The 18,591-nt window shown below is 45.5% G+C and overlaps 4 protein-coding genes and 1 long non-coding RNA gene across 12 annotated transcripts; 2 read left to right on the top strand and 3 right to left on the bottom strand.

Moving 5' to 3' along the window:
- Positions 1–936: 936 nt before the first annotated feature.
- Positions 937–6,709, top strand: cnga3a (cyclic nucleotide gated channel subunit alpha 3a). Of its 6 annotated transcripts, none has more exons than XM_088393762.1 (9): positions 937–1,151; positions 3,337–3,461; positions 3,590–3,661; positions 3,800–3,931; positions 4,008–4,067; positions 4,497–4,646; positions 4,744–4,845; positions 4,915–5,021; positions 5,095–6,709. In XM_088393762.1, exons 1-9 carry the CDS (start codon positions 1,140–1,142, stop codon positions 6,489–6,491), a joined length of 2,157 nt encoding a protein of 718 aa, XP_088249888.1. In that variant the 5' UTR covers positions 937–1,139; the 3' UTR covers positions 6,492–6,709. The 6 variants fall into 6 exon arrangements, with proteins under 6 accessions (XP_088249888.1, XP_088249886.1, XP_088249887.1 ...); XM_088393760.1 differs by having other exon boundaries at positions 3,755–3,931; XM_088393761.1 differs by having other exon boundaries at positions 3,578–3,661.
- LOC148388919 (uncharacterized) lies at positions 1,419–4,846 on the bottom strand. The gene is made up of 3 exons (XR_015862043.1): positions 4,102–4,846; positions 3,689–3,899; positions 1,419–3,537 (listed from the first exon to the last, which is right to left on the bottom strand). It is a non-coding gene; the product is annotated as an uncharacterized LOC148388919 (long non-coding RNA).
- il12rb2 (interleukin 12 receptor, beta 2a) lies at positions 6,532–11,235 on the bottom strand. Of its 3 annotated transcripts, none has more exons than XM_088393756.1 (16): positions 10,679–11,235; positions 10,481–10,607; positions 10,120–10,380; positions 9,922–10,045; positions 9,672–9,844; positions 9,461–9,603; positions 9,248–9,395; positions 9,099–9,172; positions 8,571–8,781; positions 8,240–8,413; positions 8,033–8,134; positions 7,787–7,933; positions 7,580–7,711; positions 7,406–7,508; positions 7,249–7,336; positions 6,532–7,177 (listed from the first exon to the last, which is right to left on the bottom strand). In XM_088393756.1, exons 2-16 carry the CDS (start codon positions 10,551–10,553, stop codon positions 6,818–6,820), a joined length of 2,313 nt encoding a protein of 770 aa, XP_088249882.1. In that variant the 5' UTR covers positions 10,554–10,607; positions 10,679–11,235; the 3' UTR covers positions 6,532–6,817. The 3 variants fall into 3 exon arrangements, with proteins under 3 accessions (XP_088249882.1, XP_088249883.1, XP_088249884.1); XM_088393757.1 differs by having other exon boundaries at positions 9,248–9,392; XM_088393758.1 differs by having other exon boundaries at positions 10,120–10,349.
- A 283-nt stretch (positions 11,236–11,518) lies between these two features.
- Positions 11,519–15,800, bottom strand: il23r (interleukin 23 receptor). The gene is made up of 16 exons (XM_088393755.1): positions 15,561–15,800; positions 15,349–15,481; positions 15,101–15,279; positions 14,908–15,031; positions 14,691–14,848; positions 14,475–14,617; positions 14,227–14,383; positions 13,850–13,932; positions 13,568–13,766; positions 13,299–13,499; positions 13,112–13,210; positions 12,832–12,987; positions 12,555–12,695; positions 12,348–12,432; positions 12,182–12,269; positions 11,519–12,111 (listed from the first exon to the last, which is right to left on the bottom strand). The coding sequence occupies exons 1-16, from the start codon at positions 15,598–15,600 to the stop codon at positions 11,629–11,631; spliced, it is 2,469 nt and encodes an 822-aa protein (XP_088249881.1). The 5' UTR covers positions 15,601–15,800; the 3' UTR covers positions 11,519–11,628.
- Positions 15,801–16,238: 438 nt separating this feature from the next.
- Positions 16,239–18,514, top strand: LOC148388915 (cytochrome P450 2J2-like). The gene is made up of 9 exons (XM_088393773.1): positions 16,239–16,494; positions 16,627–16,789; positions 16,893–17,042; positions 17,113–17,273; positions 17,336–17,512; positions 17,587–17,728; positions 17,790–17,977; positions 18,046–18,187; positions 18,253–18,514. Exons 1-9 carry the CDS (start codon positions 16,312–16,314, stop codon positions 18,426–18,428), a joined length of 1,482 nt encoding a protein of 493 aa, XP_088249899.1. The 5' UTR covers positions 16,239–16,311; the 3' UTR covers positions 18,429–18,514.
- The last annotated feature ends 77 nt before the right edge of the window (positions 18,515–18,591 follow it).

Raw genomic sequence — 18,591 nt, 5'->3', positions numbered from 1 at the left:
CTATTTGCTGCCTATTGTCAAACAGTTAATGAATGAAACAAAAAGGGGCTGTAATTGCACCGGGCACAGGGAGGATCTGGGGGAGGGGGGGGTGCGCCGTTGCTGCCGCAACACATTGAGAAAGCAGTGATGAGCACGTGGTATGATGAGTAAAGAGGCTTTGAATGGATCTCCATGCACCTGGAGGCAGGCCTAAAACTAATGAGGTTTGGAGAGGGTGGTTGAGGGTACAGGGGAGAGGCCAATTGATCGCCATAATAGTTAAAATGAGATTAGCCACGCTGCTTCATCAATATAATGACTCCTCCATGTTTGTGGGGTTTTTTTTGTGATGTATTTTGAAGGTAATGAAATTTTCCATAGTCGTGTCTGTTCCCCTAATAGAGTGAATGGAACAACATGTACAAAAAGTTTAATTGCATAGTTGGACGATATGTTGACACAAAAGCTGAGAATATTGAACGGAAAAGTTGACCAAGCGAGTATCAGGGGGCTTTAAATGGCTGAAATAGATTCTCCACACTAAAGCAGGATTAGAGGCTGGCCTCTGTTTATTGCCAAGGGATTCTTTTTTAACCTCACGGGGGTGATGAATGAGCTGGGCGGGACACTGATATGCTAATGAGTTGCTCGTTATAATAGTAATTGTTCGACTGGGACAAATTAACCAGAGATGCTCAAATTTGAATCAAAATATTAGACAAAATGGTTCTTGTAGCCATATTATGATAATATGTTGTCAACGTAAATAAAGTTGTATAATTACAAGGAAAAAAAACTCAAAATCATTTTACGAGAAGGAAAATTGAGTCATGATGAGAGACGAAATTGACTGATTATATTGTCTTTTTACTGGGGGTCTTAATCATCTCATAGCCTGGACAGATGACTCCTCCCTCTTTCCTGATCTGATCTGCCAGCTGAACCTCTCCTCTTCATCCTCATCCTCACAGCCCGCTCGTCTGGCTGTCCAGGCGGCGTGCACGTCTTTAGATCTCGTAGACGGAGGAGCGAGCCATGGGGAATTATTTATTGGTCTAAAATTTGTCGTACACGTGAGGGGAAGACGGTGGTTTAAGGAAGGATGGATGCGGACGGTGGTGGTCTCATTGGGGTCTCTTCTGATGTAGCGGACTTACATGCATGACCAGGTAGGTGCCACATTCAACAAACAAACAAAAATGGATAAATTTATTTATTTATTTGTCTGTTTATTTATTCATTTAATTATTCATTTATTTATTTGTTTGTTTATTTCTTATTTTTATTTATTTATTCATTCATTTTGGTTTATTTGTTTTTCTGATTATTTATTTGTTCATTTATTTATCAAAATAATTCATACAAATATCTTTATAATTTATCAGTACAATAGAATACAATACAATAAAATAATCAATTCAACTCCCATTGTATACTATACACTATACATCATTAAAATCAAAACAGAGCTAAATCTTCTCACATCATTTCAGACGGGATATTGGGTTGTCCCTGCCTGGGGTGAGGTTGTCCCGATAAATAGAAAGCCTCAAGCCTCTTAGCGGGTCTTTACACTACAGTGCTGCTAATCTCCCACAAACCAAATAAGAGCATTATTATATTACCAGATCATTCTGTCAACACAATGCTAACAGTAACTATGAATTTGTACATTTCAGTGCTTAGTTAAATTCAGTGGTGGGTCGTGTCATACTCAAATCAGACAGGTAGTCAACAAAGTAGAAATACAAACGATACTAGTCATTGAAACTTTTTTAATTTCCCCCTACATTTGAACACAAATACCAGTACAGATTAAGTCGATTTAATCCACCGATATTAGCTCATTTAAAACTGGCAGATTTTTTTTATTCATTTAATTATTGCCAATTTTGTGCCAGCAAAGCACTTTTACATTTGGAAAAAATGAAGCTACACCCTTCAGTTTAACATTGTTATCACATTTTTTATATTAGACATAGCTTTGGCCTCTCTGGGTATCCTTCAATACCAAATATGTAGGGCTCACTGTACTGTATACAAAATACACCAATAAAAATAAATTTTTAATTTTCACTTGTGTACCTTTCACAGTTTGTACTTATTTATTCTTAGTACCAAAGTTGAATGAGTACGATGAGTTCTATTTGAGTACAAAGTGTGAGTACTCTAGGCACCATGTTCCAATGGCAGGTTTCTTTCGTATTTAAAAAAATGAGATCAAGGTAAATACATTTCAAAACATTGGCCATGATTATTATATAACATTATGTGCTAACTGTAGCCATGTCATCATTGCAAATGAAAAGCTGTTCTCAATTTGGGTTCAAATAAACAACATTGACTGCCATTTTGAATTGTTCATAATTAATTTAACACGGTATTGATATTCACTGTACATAGTCAAATTGAATCTATTTACTGAAATTAAATTCACACAAAATAATCAATACATCTCCAGCACGTCTGTTGTTATGTCTGATGATGTAATGCTAGCCAAGTTTACCTTTAGCCGCGTTGGCTAAAGGTAACCTGTCAGTTTCGTTTAATGTAGTGAAGCCGGAGGGGGTGTACTGTGCTTTTTAACTCCCTGGCATTAGCGCTAAGCTACACGTGCCTACATGTGTTACAACCACTGACATTATTAGCAAGCGAGTTTGAATCTTTGCTAAGATGACAGCGACAAAAACAAAGCAGATGTTGACTACTTCACAGCAGCCAAGAGAAAAAACCAATTAATAGCCATATTTAACTAATGTTTAAATGTACTTTTGTGTTAACCATGACTCACTATATCTTGCTATTTATCTGAGTTATTATGATATGACCGTTATCGTGCTAACTTCACTAGCGATTTCCCCAAAGATCGCAACCGCTAGCTAGCAAAGCTCTTTTTAAAGAAATGGTCCAGACTGAGCCTTCTCAGAGGTGAAGAAAGAAGACCTTAACTATGTGTTTCCAAAGCGCTCTGCCTAATGGACTTAGCCGGGCTATATATTCACACAGCCAGCAGGTCCAACACAGACCTGTAAGAGGCACTAATTTTAAAATCAGGGCTGACCGTACACACATAGAGAGCACGATCATCCTGTTTAGTGGTAAAGACATAAGGAGGGGGTATTTTTAGAGGTCGTATGTATATACACAGACGCAGTGGAAAAGTGTCTGTCGGGTTCGTATATGTTGGAAGCAAACACAATTGAAGCTGTGAGGAGAAAGGAAAAGGCCCTGGAATGCAATTCCATGAATGTCACAGGAATGTTCAGAAAAACCAAAACAATCGACTCTATTGTATCTCAATAGACTGAAACTTTTTTCCAAAACTTCTATCCAAAAAGTTTTGTTTCTTCTCAGGCCAGTAAGGCCCGACACGTCACCATGGCAAAAGTCAACAGCGAAATCTCCTCCCTGACCAGACGTCCCTTGTCCAGTCACACATCTGATGAGGAGCTGGCCGTCATTGAAAATGGAGACAGCAGGTTCGTTTGAAGGTTTAAGAAGGTTTGAAGGCCCCTCTAAAGGTTTCTTGAACAGTTGCAGACTACTATTTATGATCTGTGAAAGTGAAAAACATTTGATGTTTGATTTTGTGGAGGTTGTCTTCCAGTAACAATTCCGAGAGGGCACTATCTTCAAAATCCAACAGAACACTTTTTACTGGTACAGGCGCAATGGCCAGGTAAACTTCAATCTTATTTGATCTTACCACTCCTTCCCTCAGTAGCCTAGATGGGTGTCACGTCGTCGTTGTTCTCTCTCTGACCATGTCTAGGCTCTCTTACTTCTTCTACATGCTGCGCAACTGGGCCTTCAACAGGATGAACCCTGAAGTACCGCAAAGGCACGACTCCTTCCTGGAGCGTTTCCGAGGCCCTGAGCTCAAAGAAGTGTCTGGCTGCAAAAGCGACGGCCAGTCCCTAGACCGCAACGGCACAATGCACCGGAAGAAGTGAGTAGAAGTAATTTGAATAACGGCGACCATCAACTAAGGGGGCTTGACTACCCTACGTTGTTTGTTTCCAAAGTCTTGGCAATAACTGGCCGCTAGCTACTTACAACATGAATAACTGCAACAACACAGATGAGTAAGTTTATAGACTTGGTAGAAAGCTAGCCTACCTTGGTAGCGACATCCCTTCCATTCCTTACACCCAACCAAAGGTACAGTTCCAAGAAGAATCTCTGTTTGTTTGGATTTGTGATGGAGCTTCTTTAAGGCTAGGAGTCCTGCCAAACCTAACAAGATAGTTCCAGACCTGCACCAAACCTGGTCCTTTTGGTATTGTCCGGAATTCCTCCAGTAGTCCTTCTAGACCTAGTCAACCCCTCATTCCCTGATTCACAGTCAGAGTTTGTGATCAATAGCATAAAGGAAGACAAGAATAAAAAAGAAACTGCCAGGATATTTCTAGACCTCCCTCCCTCACCTCCTGGTGTAGTCTGGTAACCCTTTGGTAGTCCCTTATAGACATTTGTGATGAAGAGAATTCAAAGCCCAAGATTGTATCCTTTAGCAAAAAGGAAGACAAGAAAGAGGAGATTAAAAAAGACCAGGATGACAAAAAGGATGAGAAGAAGGATGAGAAAAAGGATGAGAAAAAAGATGAGAAGAAGGATGACAAAAAAGATGATAAGAAAGACGACAAGAAGAAAGAGGAGCCCCCGTAAGTATTGTCCAATACGTCGGGGTCACTGAATTGCGGAAACATTGGTCTGATTCCTGCATTCTTCGACAATGAAATATGTTTTTTTTTATTTCAGGAAGGAGATCTGGATTATGGACCCGGCTGCAGACATGTACTACAAGTGGCTGACAGTCATCGCTGGCCCAGTCTTCTACAACCTGATAATGATTGTCACCAGGTATTCTTCATGGCTTAACATTTGAAGTGAAACTGAAAAGTCTTCAAACGTTTTCATCTATTCCGCCAGGGCCTGTTTCAACGAACTGCAGGACCGGTTCACAAAACTTTGGATCTTCTTAGACTACACCGCAGACTTCATCTACTTCACAGACACGTTTGTCCGGTCAAGAACAGGTCAGTTTCTTGGCCAGGTCTTCACCTAGTAGCCAATCAGAACCATCGTTTATTTACTCGTGCCCTTCCTCAGGCTACCTGGAACAAGGTCTGCTGGTGAAGGACGCTGCGAAGCTGCGAGCCAAATACAGGACGACGTCGCAGTTCAAGTACGACATGATTTCCATGATCCCCACCGATCTTCTCTTCTTCAAATTCGGATTCAACAACCCAGAATTCCGATTCAACCGCCTCTGCAAGATTTCCAGGCTTTTTGAGTTCTTTGAGAGGACTGAAACCAGAACCAGCTTCCCCAACATGTTTCGTATTAGCAACCTCGTGCTATATATCCTGGTCATCATCCATTGGAACGCCTGCATGTTCTTTGCCATCTCCAAGACGATTGGCTTCGGCACAGACACTTGGGTATACCCCAACATCAGTCACCCGGAACATGGCCGCCTGGCCAGGAAGTATATCTACTCCCTCTACTGGTCCACCCTGACCCTCACCACCATCGGCGAGACGCCCGCGCCGGTGAGAGACGTGGAATACCTCTTTGTCATCGCTGATTTCCTCACCGGTGTGCTGATCTTCGCCAGTATCGTCGGAAACGTCGGCGCCATGATCTCCAACATGAACGCCTCCCGCGCTGAGTTCCAGGCCAAGATCGACTCCATCAAGCAGTACATGCAGTTCCGTAAGGTTACCAAAGAGCTGGAGGCCCGGGTGATCAAGTGGTTTGACTACCTGTGGACGGAGAAAAAGACTTGCGATGAGAAGGAAGTTCTGAAGAACCTGCCGGACAAGCTAAAGGCTGAAATCGCTATCAACGTCCATCTTGACACACTGAAGAAGGTTCGCATCTTCCAGGACTGCGAGGCGGGACTCCTTATTGAGTTGGTGCTCAAGCTGGAGCCTCAAGTCTTCAGTCCGGGGGACTACATCTGCAAGAAAGGTGATATTGGTCGGGAAATGTACATCATCAAGGAGGGCAAGCTGGCGGTGGTGGCCGACGACGGGGTCACGCAGTTTGTGGTCCTGAGCGATGGTGCATACTTTGGGGAAATCAGTATCCTGGGCATCAAGGGCAGTAAGGCCGGGAACAGGAGAACGGCCAACATCCGAAGCGTGGGTTACTCTGACCTGTTCGCCCTCTCCAAGGACAACTTGATGGAGGCGCTCACCGAGTACCCAGATGCCAAGAAAGCCCTGGAAGAGAAGGGCAAGGCCATCTTGATGAAGGACAACCTGATTGACGAGGCTGTGGCTAATGCCGGGGCAGACCCCAAAGACCTGGAGGAGAAGCTGAGCAGGCTGCAGGAGAACCTGGAAGCCATGCAGACCAAGTTTGCTAAACTCCTGGCTGAATTCACCTCCAGCCAGACACGCATGAAGCAACGGGTCACCCAAATGGAGGCCCAGGTGAAGGCGGTCAAACCTGAGGACCTCTCAGAAGTGGTGGCTGATAAGGATAAGAAGGTTCAGTGAGAAAGAACTTTTACAAGGAGTGAAGGACTGAAAGTTGTACTTGATTTGATCTATTTATACATTTTAATCGCGCATACATCTTTTTGACAGCTATTTTCTCCACAGAACAGGTCGAACAAAGTTTGATATTGTACATAATGTATCAAATATTACGTTAAGATGTCTCACTGTGTTTGTCTACATGGTCATTTTGTAGATAAAATAAAATATCAACATATTTTTTTGCACTATTTTTTGGTTAGTTTTCCACACCAACATGAAATTTGAGTTTGGTAGGCGGACCCACAAAAAAAGTCTCAAAAAAACAAGTCAAGTCAGGTTTGTGATCAGCAGTTCTCAGAAAGGCTCCAGTCAATCCTGACTAGATCCAGGGTCAACTTTCCAACGGTCGGCAGCTCCTCCTCCATTTTATATACTACATCGTCCTCTTCCTCCGAAAACTGTTCCTCCTGTTCAGTCTCGGTATCGATTGAGGTCTGAATCTGCTCCGAGCCATCCGACTTGTGGGAATAACTCTTGATGTATGTGGGGAAGGACTCCCCGGGTGTGGAAGGGCTGGTCGGTAAGGAGTCCAGCTCCTCTATGTTATGATTGGACAGTTCTTCTGGATCTGTGATGATGACGACGATTGGCTCCTCCTCCTCCTCCGTCGGAATGGTCTGACTTTGCTGAGCGTGCATTTTACCCTGAACCATAACCAACGAAGGCAACTTTTTAATTAAATCAGGTTATTAAGGTCTTCTTTAAAAGTCATCACCTTCCCCTGGTCGTATTCTTTTGCCCATTTGCTGTTTGCAGGATCTGGCACCACTTGAAGCATGAAGCAGTGGAAAAGTAGCCACGCCCTACAAAGAGAACACCATCGGGTCAAGGAAGGCAAACAAACTTCTGGACTACTGCGGGATGTTTTGAACCTCTTCTTCACGGCTCCGATTTGACACAAGCACAGCAGCAGCGGCACCGGCACGGACAACAGCAAGCACAAAACCAAGAGGAACACCCGGACCCCCTCGACAGCTGTGAACCACATTTCCGTTAAGTCTTTAGAGCTTTTTGTGAGCATCAAACTCGAGTAGACATGTGCTCACCTTGGATGTTGATTGGGATTTTTAGAGAAGCCGGACCTTCTCCCTGAGAAGTCCAAGCGGTCATCCACAGGTTGTGGGGACCCACCGGCAGGTCCTCCAACACAAACGTCCGCTTGGTGGGTTGAACAAAGTCTTGTACGAAAAAAAAAAACAGCAATGGCAGTTAGTCGATGACATCAACTCCATGGAGATATATTTGGTTGTTACATTGCTGCACATGTCCATGGCTGTCTTCCAGGTAGATGGTGTACCGAGTGATGCACCCGTTACGCTGAGCCCTTGGAAGCTCCGCCCACGTCAAAGTCACTCGAGTGGCATCTGCTTCCCATTTAACCGACGGGCCGACTTTAGGTACTGCAAAAGAGGCGATTGAAATTCTCTGGAACGATTCAAATGGCTAAAGACTTCAATTTGGCACATGGCCTCAGAGGAGGATTCATCTCAAATGGTCACCTGATTGGCTGGTGTTGATAAGTCTATACCTTCTCCAGGTCATCGAGCCGTCAGTGTAGAGAACGTAAACGGCCGCTTCGTAGCACTCAGATGCATTCAAACCTGTCGACGAAAAAAAAAACGTGAGCAAAAACAATTTGCAAACACATTGAGAGAGTGAGCGAGAACATCAAGAAGAACTTCTGAAGCAGGACGTCATTTCAAGACCTGAGATGATCACATGATGATCTTCTCCTGCCAGTCTGAGCCATTGCAGCTCATGCATCTTCAGCCCTTCTGGGTACCACTCCACCACGTAGGACGCCGCCATTTCTGGTTGTCCCCACCAGAGGGCGGCACCGCGCTCATGTGCTTTCACTTCAACATCCAAATGCGCTGATGCTAAACGGAAAAACCAAAGTGTGTTTGGGGAATTTTCTTTTGGAAAATGCAAATAAATTACGGGTAGAAATATTGGTGTGATTTTCAAAACATAGTTTTTTGAATGGTTTAAATTGTAAACTATAATTAAAAAAAAAAAAAAAAAAAAGAGAAATACCTTTGGCACGATAGGCGAGGATTTTGGCCGGCGGGGACATTCCTTTGGAATTGAGGGCGCTCACCATCACGTGACACTCGGCACAAAACTTTACGGAAGTGTTGGTGGCATTTGCACTGAGGTTGGACGTGAACACCAGTACAGACTGGGAATCGTGTACGGACACCGAGTAGGCCACAATCTTCCCCCTGGCATGGCTCACGGTCATTGGCTAGAAAGTCAAAAAACATGACAGTGGAAACAGCAACAACTAAAGATTTAGCGTTAGCTGCTAAACTCAAATGCTAAAAAAACCATTGCAGCATTTCACGTCTTTCACTCGACCATTTCTCTTAAACTTCTCATTTCCAGTGAAGCGAAAGCGTCAGGTCGCCTTCGCTTTGTTTGAATATGACGATGCAAAGTGTGTGAACGTGCGTGTCTACGTGTGCTTTGCGAGTCGTGGTCAAAATTGACCTTTAAATGTCAACGTGAAACAGAAAGTGACGCTCAGGAGACGATACAACACACTCATACTTGAATGTTTACCTTCCAGTAGAGCCTGATGGACTCGAAATCGAAAGGATGTTGAGTGTACCACACGTCCAGTTCCTTGGCAGGTGCTGCCAGACCACAAACCACGTTTGCTTTGAGAGAGAGCCTTGATTTGACAATTGTAGTGAAGAATTATTTCAGACCTTCCTCCTGAGTCCAACTGGAGGTGACATTGCTCCAGCTGCTCCACAGTCCTGTTTTGAATTTGCTCCCGGCTCTAAACTGGTACCACTGGTAGGGCTCCAGAGATGAGATGGAGAAGAACTGATCCAAAGCCACGGGCATGTTCTGCTGTAGCAACGGTTAGCATGTTAGCATTTCTGATTGGAAATATTGTGAGGGACAAAGACTCTTACTGAATTTGGATCGGTAGTCCACAGTCCGGTTTCCGTAGCGTACTGGATCTCCAGGTGTTGAGTCTTCACGGGTTGTCGAATCCTGATGGTGCAGCCCCTAGAGGAGCACCTGGGTACTCCGAGGACCGGAGCGGCAGGGGTCACTGTTCATAAGAACACAACTTAAACATGCACCACAAGAGTCACACAAAGACAAGAACGCTAAAGGTACCGATGTTGCTGAGGGTGTAGTTGGCGGGCAGCGACATGGCCGACCCCAGTGCATTGTGGGTGGTGACTTGCACTGAGATGAACCGGACTCCATTGGGCAGGGTAAATCTAGCCAATGGGGGGTCAGATCCTTTGATTTTGATTGGAGGCCAAGACTTTGAATCACTGCTCACCCTGCACACACACAATTTTGTAAACTCTTAAAGGTCATGCACTCACTCGCTCTGCCCCCCCCCCCCTCTCTTACTAACCGCAGTTCGGAAGTGTCTCTCAGGTGTGTTTCACAGCCTTTTTCCCAGGAACAAAACATCTCACCCATCTGCTCGTTCAGCACTGTGTAGTTGCAGCAAATGTTCCGTGGTGTCTCCGGTGGGTCTGCAAAAGAAAAGTATATATATGATTTTCTTTTTTGGGGAGATGACAACCAGCTCCAGGTGGTCCTCACTCACAACCAGCCGAGATGTCAAGTCCACAGGGGTCGAGGTCCAGGCACGTGCACAAGCAACTGAAGGTCTGGTCCTTAGTGATGTTCTCCACTTGGATGTAAGTGGTATTGTGGTTGACCACCGTGTGGCGCTGCAGGCTGGGCGGGTGCCCGCTGTACATGGAGCGGCCGCACCCGCAGGGAAAGGTGCAGTACACCTCCAGGCTGGAACCGCGTCGGACCACCGGCCCTGCGCTGGACCAGATCAAGCAAGACGACGACTCACCTGAGAAAAATTGGACAATAACTGAAGGTTGCCTTCCACACCTTCTTTTTTGACCTTCCTTCCTTCCTTACTTGTTTCTTTCAATAACTTTGCGGCTCACCTGTGCCTAGTCGCAGCAGCTGCACAAGCGACACGGCGAAGAGCCAGGACCATATCGTGGGAATTGCCGCCATGCGTCATCAGGAACCAACAATGTGAGTCACATGTTCACGTCAAAGATCTTTCACCTTTCACAAAAAACACAAAATGGTTGAAATACGAGTCAGCAAAAAGCAACATTCACACAAAATGTACTTACCAAAAGTCTGAAGAAGAGATCTTCCATCTTTATCTTCGTGCTACTTTCTTATCATCCTCCATGAGATCAGCGTGGTGATGTGTCATCTTTTTAGTTTTTCTTTGTTCTCATGCGAGTCAAAGTCGCACTTGATGGGAGGAAGTTCAGCGCGGTGGCGTGCCGCACAATAGAACCACGACAATACACACAAACGCCGTCTGTTCGTCCGTCAACCTTATCTGTGCTATCTGATCATATCCAGTTGTGTTTTAGAGTTGAGCTATGCTGATGTTGTCCTCAGCACGATTTCCGAGCATCCTCCTCTCAGGCATCACGACCGATAACGAGATGCATTGTGGGACTTTCCCTCCAATTCCCACAAAGCATCTCCCTTGACTGGCACATTGTTTTTTTTGTTTTTTTACCAGTAATGTTTTACTTTGGGGTGTGTGTGTGTGTGTGTAGTAGTGGTGGGGTGGTATTGAGGAAGTGAGACAGCCCTCAGGAAGTTGCAAAAAAAGTGTTAAGTTAAACTACACATTACTACCAAGCTTGGACAAGATGAGCCAATTGTTGAGCTAATTGTACAAAATATTAAAATATATCATTAAAAAAGAACTCAATTTAGAAGGCCATATTGAGTCCATCCTCTTGAGAAATTGAAAATTGTACAAATAAAACGACAATTTGAGGGACTTTTTGTTGTAAAATTCAAATTTAGAGGATTTTGAAGAAAAATATAATTTGGTACATTCTGTATATTTTTTGTTTGAAATCCTTTTATAGTTGGATACTGTAAAATAGTGCTTGCTTACAATTATTAGGATATAGTACAAAACAGTACACTCAGTATATTAATAATAATTTTGGGCAAACAAGTTTTTTTCAAGAAAATTGGCCACTCCCATATTTCAGATTTGAATTGGGCAACCAAAATATTGTCCAAAGCAATTCAGAAGGAACAAACATGATTATTCTACCTCCTGCCCGCTGCTGGGAATGCAAATTTGTGGGATGTACCCACCAGTCAGCGAGACCTCCACCACGGTTGCACCTTGTAAATCCACCACTGGGGGGCAATCTTCAGGGTCGCTCAAGTTACCTCCGGTGCACTCTAATCCCATCATGTTGGGCCAGCCGGAGGAGTCCAACTCAAAGTTTGACAGTAAGTTCCCCAGGGTCGGTCCAAAGCCGCCAGAACCCGAGTCATCCCCCGTGGGGGTCGTCTGGTCCTGGTCCAACTGGTCTCTTCGTGTTTCCACGGTCAGCTGAGGTTTGTAACCGTTGTTCAGCGTTGCCAGGACAACCGTACTCAGCAAACGGGTCTCGGATTTCGTGGGATGCCGGACAGAGGGGACGAGGGGGTACAAGCCGTCTCCGGAGGCAAAACTGATCGGGGACAGCGGTGGGTCGCTGTCGGTGAATGAGAAGGATGGATCGCTCCCGGCATCCAGCTAAAGATGGAGATGATTAATTTATTTGGATATCTTCATCATGCAGACACTTAATGAAACGTCCTACTACCAGTAATTTGATGGCTTTGCTATTTCCTGGCTTGGGAAGTTCCTCCACCAAACAGTCAAGACCAAACAATGCAACTCTTGCTTTGATCCTGATCATCACAAACACACATGAGTGCTGCTGTTTTGGTTAGCAACAGGTTACTTCTAGTCAGAAAAAAATCCCGTACCTTTGCCTGAAACAGCTCCAGCATGCCAGTTGTACAGTGACAGCCACCACAGCCAACACGGGGACCACCACCATGGTAAGTCCAGCTAAACAAAAAATAAATTACGTTACAAAAAAATTTCCTTCACAATATCCAGGCATTCCACAAATTCTTCAGTAGTCAGCAACTTTCTACCCTATTTTTTAAGTAACATCATGGGGAGGAAACCTGCAGGCTCCGTGGGTCGAGAATAGATGAGGTTCCCGCGCCGGCCCTCTCCGGCGGCGGTGGAAGCAGACATCTGGACGGCCACCGCACCCTCGGGACACTTCAGCCATGTCTTCCTGTGATGTGATGCAGCTACCGCCACTAACGACAACGACATCTTCAGCTCAGCAAACGTGTAGTAGTCAAAACTCTCCACTAGAGGTCACTGTTATATTGAAGCAGTCTTACAATGCCTCAAACTTTTTTTTTCTCCACTATTTGCGATGCTTGGGTTCACCTGGAATTTCTTGGCTATGCATGCGTAGGGTCCGTAGATAGATGGTGTATTTGTTGATGAAGCCCCTCTGCAGCTCCACTGGTGGGTTCTCCCACTGGACCAGGAGGTGTGTGGCGTTGTGTTTCAGCACCGACACACTGGGACCGGCATCTGGTTCTGAAACATCATGTGACTTCACAACTTATATATGAAGTCCGTTCTGAAAGTTGATCACTTTTAGTCTTCTTGGCTTTAAACACCCAAGAGGGAGATGATGTGATTTGTATTTTTAAAATATTACTGAGCTGTCCTGAGTAGGCCAAGATGGATGACGGCATGCTGACTCCTCCTCTGCTCACGGCGTAGACTGAAATGTTGTACCTCACGCCCACAGACAGGCCTCAAAACAAAAAAAAATTACAGATTGGGTGTAATACATTAGCAATCCACTAAGTGTCAGTGTAGTATTGAAAAAGTTGTTTTTCCACCTTGGATGCTTGCGTTGTTTTGATCCAAGGACACTTGCATCCAGCCCAGCTCACGTTTCCCTCCAGGCACGCGTGTCCATTCCACGATGTAGTAAAGCTCATCACTTCCTGGTGCTCTTGGTCTTACCCAGTCCCAGGAGACTAGGATAGCGCTGCCGTTAGCCACTGGATCTGCGAGACTCAAAGCAGGCTCAGGGTCACCTGAACAGCAACATGCTACATTAGCCTAAAACCTGCATGACATTATCTGAAGTGTTTTTTGTGCGTACCTGAGAATGTGAGGGGCACGCTGGCTGGCGGCGAAGTCCCAAAAGTAGTGACCACGCTGACGGCAAGCGATTCAAGATCGAACGGGACTTGAAGGGAAAACCGGCACAGGGACGTGGCACAGACGACTTGCCGTGAACCCTGGCCCTCGTCCACCTTGTAGTACTCCACCTGTCCACTGAACGACTTTGGAGGAGGAGCCTATATCACAGATTAGCATCAAATAATATATCAGCGTTATTTACTGCATGACTCGTTTAAAAATCGGATTAAAATCAGGTCACCTTCCACAAAACGGTGACATTCTGCATCGAGCTGCTTTTGTGATTACTCAATATCCGCCACGTACGCAGATGCTGAGAAGGTCCTGACGATAAATGTACAGGAAACGCATAAGTTATCACTGATAAGTTTTTTTTATAACCACAAGAGTCCACTTTGACATCGGGGCCTGTTTGCTTCAAGCAAATAGGCCCTGTACATTAGTGGAAAAAAAAAAATATATATATATAAAAATAAAATAATAAAATAATAAAATAAAAATATTTATATATTTTATATATATATATATATATATATATATATATATATATATAAAATAATAAAATAAAATAATAAAATTTAAAAAATCTATATATAAAATACGGAAAATGGACCTGACCTTTTCCAGGACTTCTGCTCACCACCTCTTGACTCCATTTGCTGCATTTTCTGGTTGCCGTGCTACAAGTCCTGATCTGGAAGTGGTAGTCCACCAGAGGCTGCAGATCATCCAATCGTACCTCATCCTGGCTGAGCCGGGTCACCTCTCTCGCGTCCTAAGTGATACAATGTGGGAGGAGGTGGGGGTCACTCCTGCACTGAATAAGGAGGTAACCTGGCTTTTGTGTTTTTATTTATTTTTTTTACCCAGGAGAAAGAGTTGGTGGGGCGGAGCCTGACGGAAGCTGTGAGCTGTGACGAGTTTTCGGCTGTCTTCCAGTGCAACACGGCCTCCAGTGCGGAGGAGTTCCCAAAGTGGATGTGTGTGATGCGAGGACTTTGGGGTACCACTGCAAGACAGGGGGGACCCATTTGATTAATAATCACGCTGGTGATCATTTCTATTTGATTTTTTTTGCTCACGTATGCGTGTGGGCTCCAGCGTGAACGAGTCGGAGCGCGAGCGACCGAAGCGGTTGTCGGCGCTGACCACAAATTGGTACCGCTGGTTCACATTCATCTCAGCTTTCGGTAGCACCACCTTCTCCGCCTCCGAAGGCCAATTCCAGGTGCTGTTTCCACTGAGGACATACACACAAATGTTAGCGGAGTCAATCCGAGCCGTGGTTGAAGGACTGACCTGCTGAGTGACACATTGTAGGAAGTGGGCACGTGAGTGTTCCGCCCCGCCCGCCACTGACACTCCACCCATGGGGAGGTCGAGGTGGTCTCGCAGGTGATGTTCTCCGGCTTATCTGGGGGCCCTTCGGTAGTGGGAAACAGTTGTTAGCCATTAAGCTAATTTAACATTTTAGTGAAGCTACGCTACATACATCCTCCCTGCAAGGTCAGCCCTCCGACAATGTTGTCCAAGCCGTCTTTGTGCAGCCTGCAGAGCAGGTGAAAGCGAGGCCGTCGGACGTCGGGCAGCTTGAACGTCACGACCGGACTGCAGTCGTCCCTCTTCCATTGAATCTCGGGCCGCGGCCTCATCACCAAAGACACTTTGGACCTGCAAGGCGACTTGCAGTTCTTGTACTAGAGCGGGTCTGTGCCTAATATTTTGACTCCAGCTTCTTACCTCCATTCACACTTGTTGATGTGGCAGGACACCAGGAGGTCCGAGCCTAGCAAAAAGGGCGAAGGCGGTTCTACGCTGAGGTAGCCCAGGCTGTCGTCAAACTCCTGGCAACTGCCAAAAAGTGGTCCACTTGCTGCGGGGAAGAGCGAAAAAGCAGATGTAGATGATTTTTTGGAGCGTATGAGTGCGAGAATAAAAAAAAGAATACTCACTGCTGAGGAGAAACGCGATGAAGCATCTCCAGAGGGTCATGGCCGCTCAGCACGAAAAGTGTCACAGCTTCCTGGCGTCAAGCGATTGGTTTTGACATTCTCCGAAGCGTCCATCTGATAAAACGCAAATGGCATGACAGCGACGTGTTAAGATGGCATTGAGTGCGTTTGCTTGCGTTGCACGTGGGGGGAGCCAGAGAGAGAAAATGAGGTCAGTGACCCGGTTTAGCGACGTGGCGGGGTTAGTCATAGGACTCTTCAAGTCAACTGCTGCCCCAGTTCACTCACCGCAAGATGACGTTCACACGCAATGTTCCCATTTCAACATCGTGGAAAAAAAATATGAACTACCACATTGCGGGAAACTTTCATTTAAAGCATATATTATTTTCCACCTGGTTTTGAACAAGTTTATTTTTGGACCCTACATTCTGAGAACCACCCTGCCAAATTATTACTTGCAATTCTTCTTTATTACGTTGATGACTAATATGAATTGCTTTCATGATTTTTAGCAGTGCCAAAGGTCACACACTAAGCCAATGTATTTAATTATATTTATTTAGTTATATAACTTTCCATTGTCAGCTTGTGCATGCACTCCCTCTACGAGATTGCTATCAGGAGCCAACAGCAACCTCTACTCTAATTCACATGGGGACGTGTTACGTAACTTTCCCCACCTCCTTTTCCGCCTCTCATAAACAACTCCGATTACCTGCAGACAGGTCAGAAAAATCTCCCTGAAATTATGATTTTTCAAGCTCTTTTCGAGTGTCTGGACCCGAGCGGCTGGCTGCTGTTGGGTTTGGTGGCGCTGATGTTAACGGACGTGCTACGAAACTGGCGACCGAGCACTTTCCCACCGGGACCTTTGGCCCTGCCTTTTCTCGGGAATGTTTTCACTGGAATGGACTACAAATCCGTGGAAAACGTAAGATTGAGAATCAAAACTGCACATGGAGGTGGACCTGAGTCTGCAGTTTTTATGATTTGGCTAAAATTGTATTTGATCAGCAGCACCACGTCAAATTGTAATGTTTCTCACATGTCGTATTTTGTTTAGTTCACCAAGGAGTACGGCCCCGTGTGTAGCTTGAGGCAAGGCAGCGAGAGGATTGTGTTTATCTCCACCTACCGCATGGTCAAAGAGGCGCTTATCACCCAACTGGACAGCTTTGTCGACCGGCCCGTCATCCCTCTCTTTGACGAAATGTTCAAGGGTCTCGGTGAGAGAGCTCGCTCTTCAATGCGATTTCAACAGCGCTGGGATAATTGGCTGTTAAGTGTGCTGGAATAAGCTAGATTTTTTTATGGGTGACATTGCTACAGGTATCGGGGCGAGCAATGGTTACTCGTGGAAGAAGCACAGGAGATTTGCTTACACCCACCTGCGCTACTTTGGAGAGGGCCAGCAAAGCCTGGAGAACTACATCAAAGTGGAATGTGGCTTTCTGTGCGAGGCCTTCAAAGAAGAGCAAGGCGAGTGCTTAAGATGAGGATTTGTTGGTTTCAGAACTTTTTGCCATCCTTCGATGCTTTGAATTCTCAGGGAAGCCGTTCAACCCTCAATACATAATCACCAACGCGGTGGGGAACATCATCTCCTCGGTGGCGTTCGGACACCGCTTTGAGTATAGCGACGTAAACTTCCGCAGATTCATCGAGTTGGACAACGAGGCCATTCTGAATAGCGGCTCTCCCTTCGCGCAGGTCTAAGTCCGAAAATCAGTCCTTGCCGCATCGACCGACCTGACTTTTTGCTCCGTCCGCAGCTCTACAACACCTTCCCCTCTCTCTTCAAGTACCTGCCGGGCCCTCACCAGAAGGTCCTCGCCAACTACAGGGAGATTGAGAACTTCCTGCGGGGTGAAGTGCAGAAGCACCAGGAGCAGTGGAGTCCGGATTTACCTCGGGACTTCATTGATGTGTACCTTGCGGAGATCGACAAGGTGGGCTTTCCCATTTTTAAGACTTTGAAAAACTAAAAATGGGCTCAACATTTAAATAAGAACATTTTCTTTAGTTGAAAGAAGACCCTGAAGCTAGATTCAACATTGAAAACCTGGTGGTCACCACCTTGGACCTCTTGGAGGCAGGCACGGAGACCTCCAGCACCACCTTGCGCTGGGCTCTGGTTTACATGATGCACTATCCGGACATCCAAAGTGAGACCAACAAAACTCAACAGACCAGAATCCAAATTCTGATTTGCGTGGCGCTCCCCAGAGAAAGTCCAGACGGAAATCGACAACGTGATCGGACAATCGCGCCAGCCGGCGTTATCCGATAGACCCGACATGCCCTACACCGAAGCCGTCATCTACGAGACCCAGAGGATGGGGAACATCGTTCCTTTGGGATTCCCCAAGATGGCCAGTAAGGAGGCCACACTGGGAGGCTATATCGTTCCAAAGGTAAGTTATCAGACGGATGAAATGTTATGGAAGTATAAAACGATGACATCATCACCACCGCTTTCCAGGGCACGGTGATGGTTACCAACATGACGTCGGTGCTTTTCGACGAGAACGAGTGGGAGACCCCAAACACGTTCAACCCTCAACACTTCCTGGATTCGGAGGGCCACATTCGCAAAAGAGACGCCTTTTTGCCATTTTCTGCAGGTTTGCATCTACGAGAAGAAACTTGCCAGTCCAAAGCCATTTTTCTAAGTGATTTTTCCTTTCAGGTAAACGAGTGTGTTTGGGCGAGCATCTGGCGCGAATGGAGCTCTTCCTCTTCTTCACGGCCCTCCTGCAACGCTTTACCTTCACCGCCGTCCCCGGAGAGATGCCCAGCTTGGAGGGCGTGCAGGGTTTTACCAACTCCCCCGAACAATTCCGGATCATCGCCATACCTCGTTGAAGATCTGCCTGCCAGAATCAAGACCACCATTTTGATTCCAAATTTAATCAAGTTGACTTAAACCCAAATAAAATTCTTGTAAGGTTTTTTTTGTTGTTGTTGTTGACTGTACATTCCTCTAAAAATAATATTTATCAACGAGTTAAAGTGACTCAACTGGAGT

The sequence above is a fragment of the Syngnathus floridae genome, chromosome 13 (genome assembly GCF_059516105.1).
Source record: "Syngnathus floridae isolate MCC-2025c chromosome 13, RoL_Sflo_1.0, whole genome shotgun sequence".
NCBI classification, from domain to species: domain Eukaryota; kingdom Metazoa; phylum Chordata; class Actinopteri; order Syngnathiformes; family Syngnathidae; genus Syngnathus; species Syngnathus floridae.
Note: the sequence above shows the minus strand (reverse complement) of the source record. Positions and strands in the feature narration are given on the sequence as shown.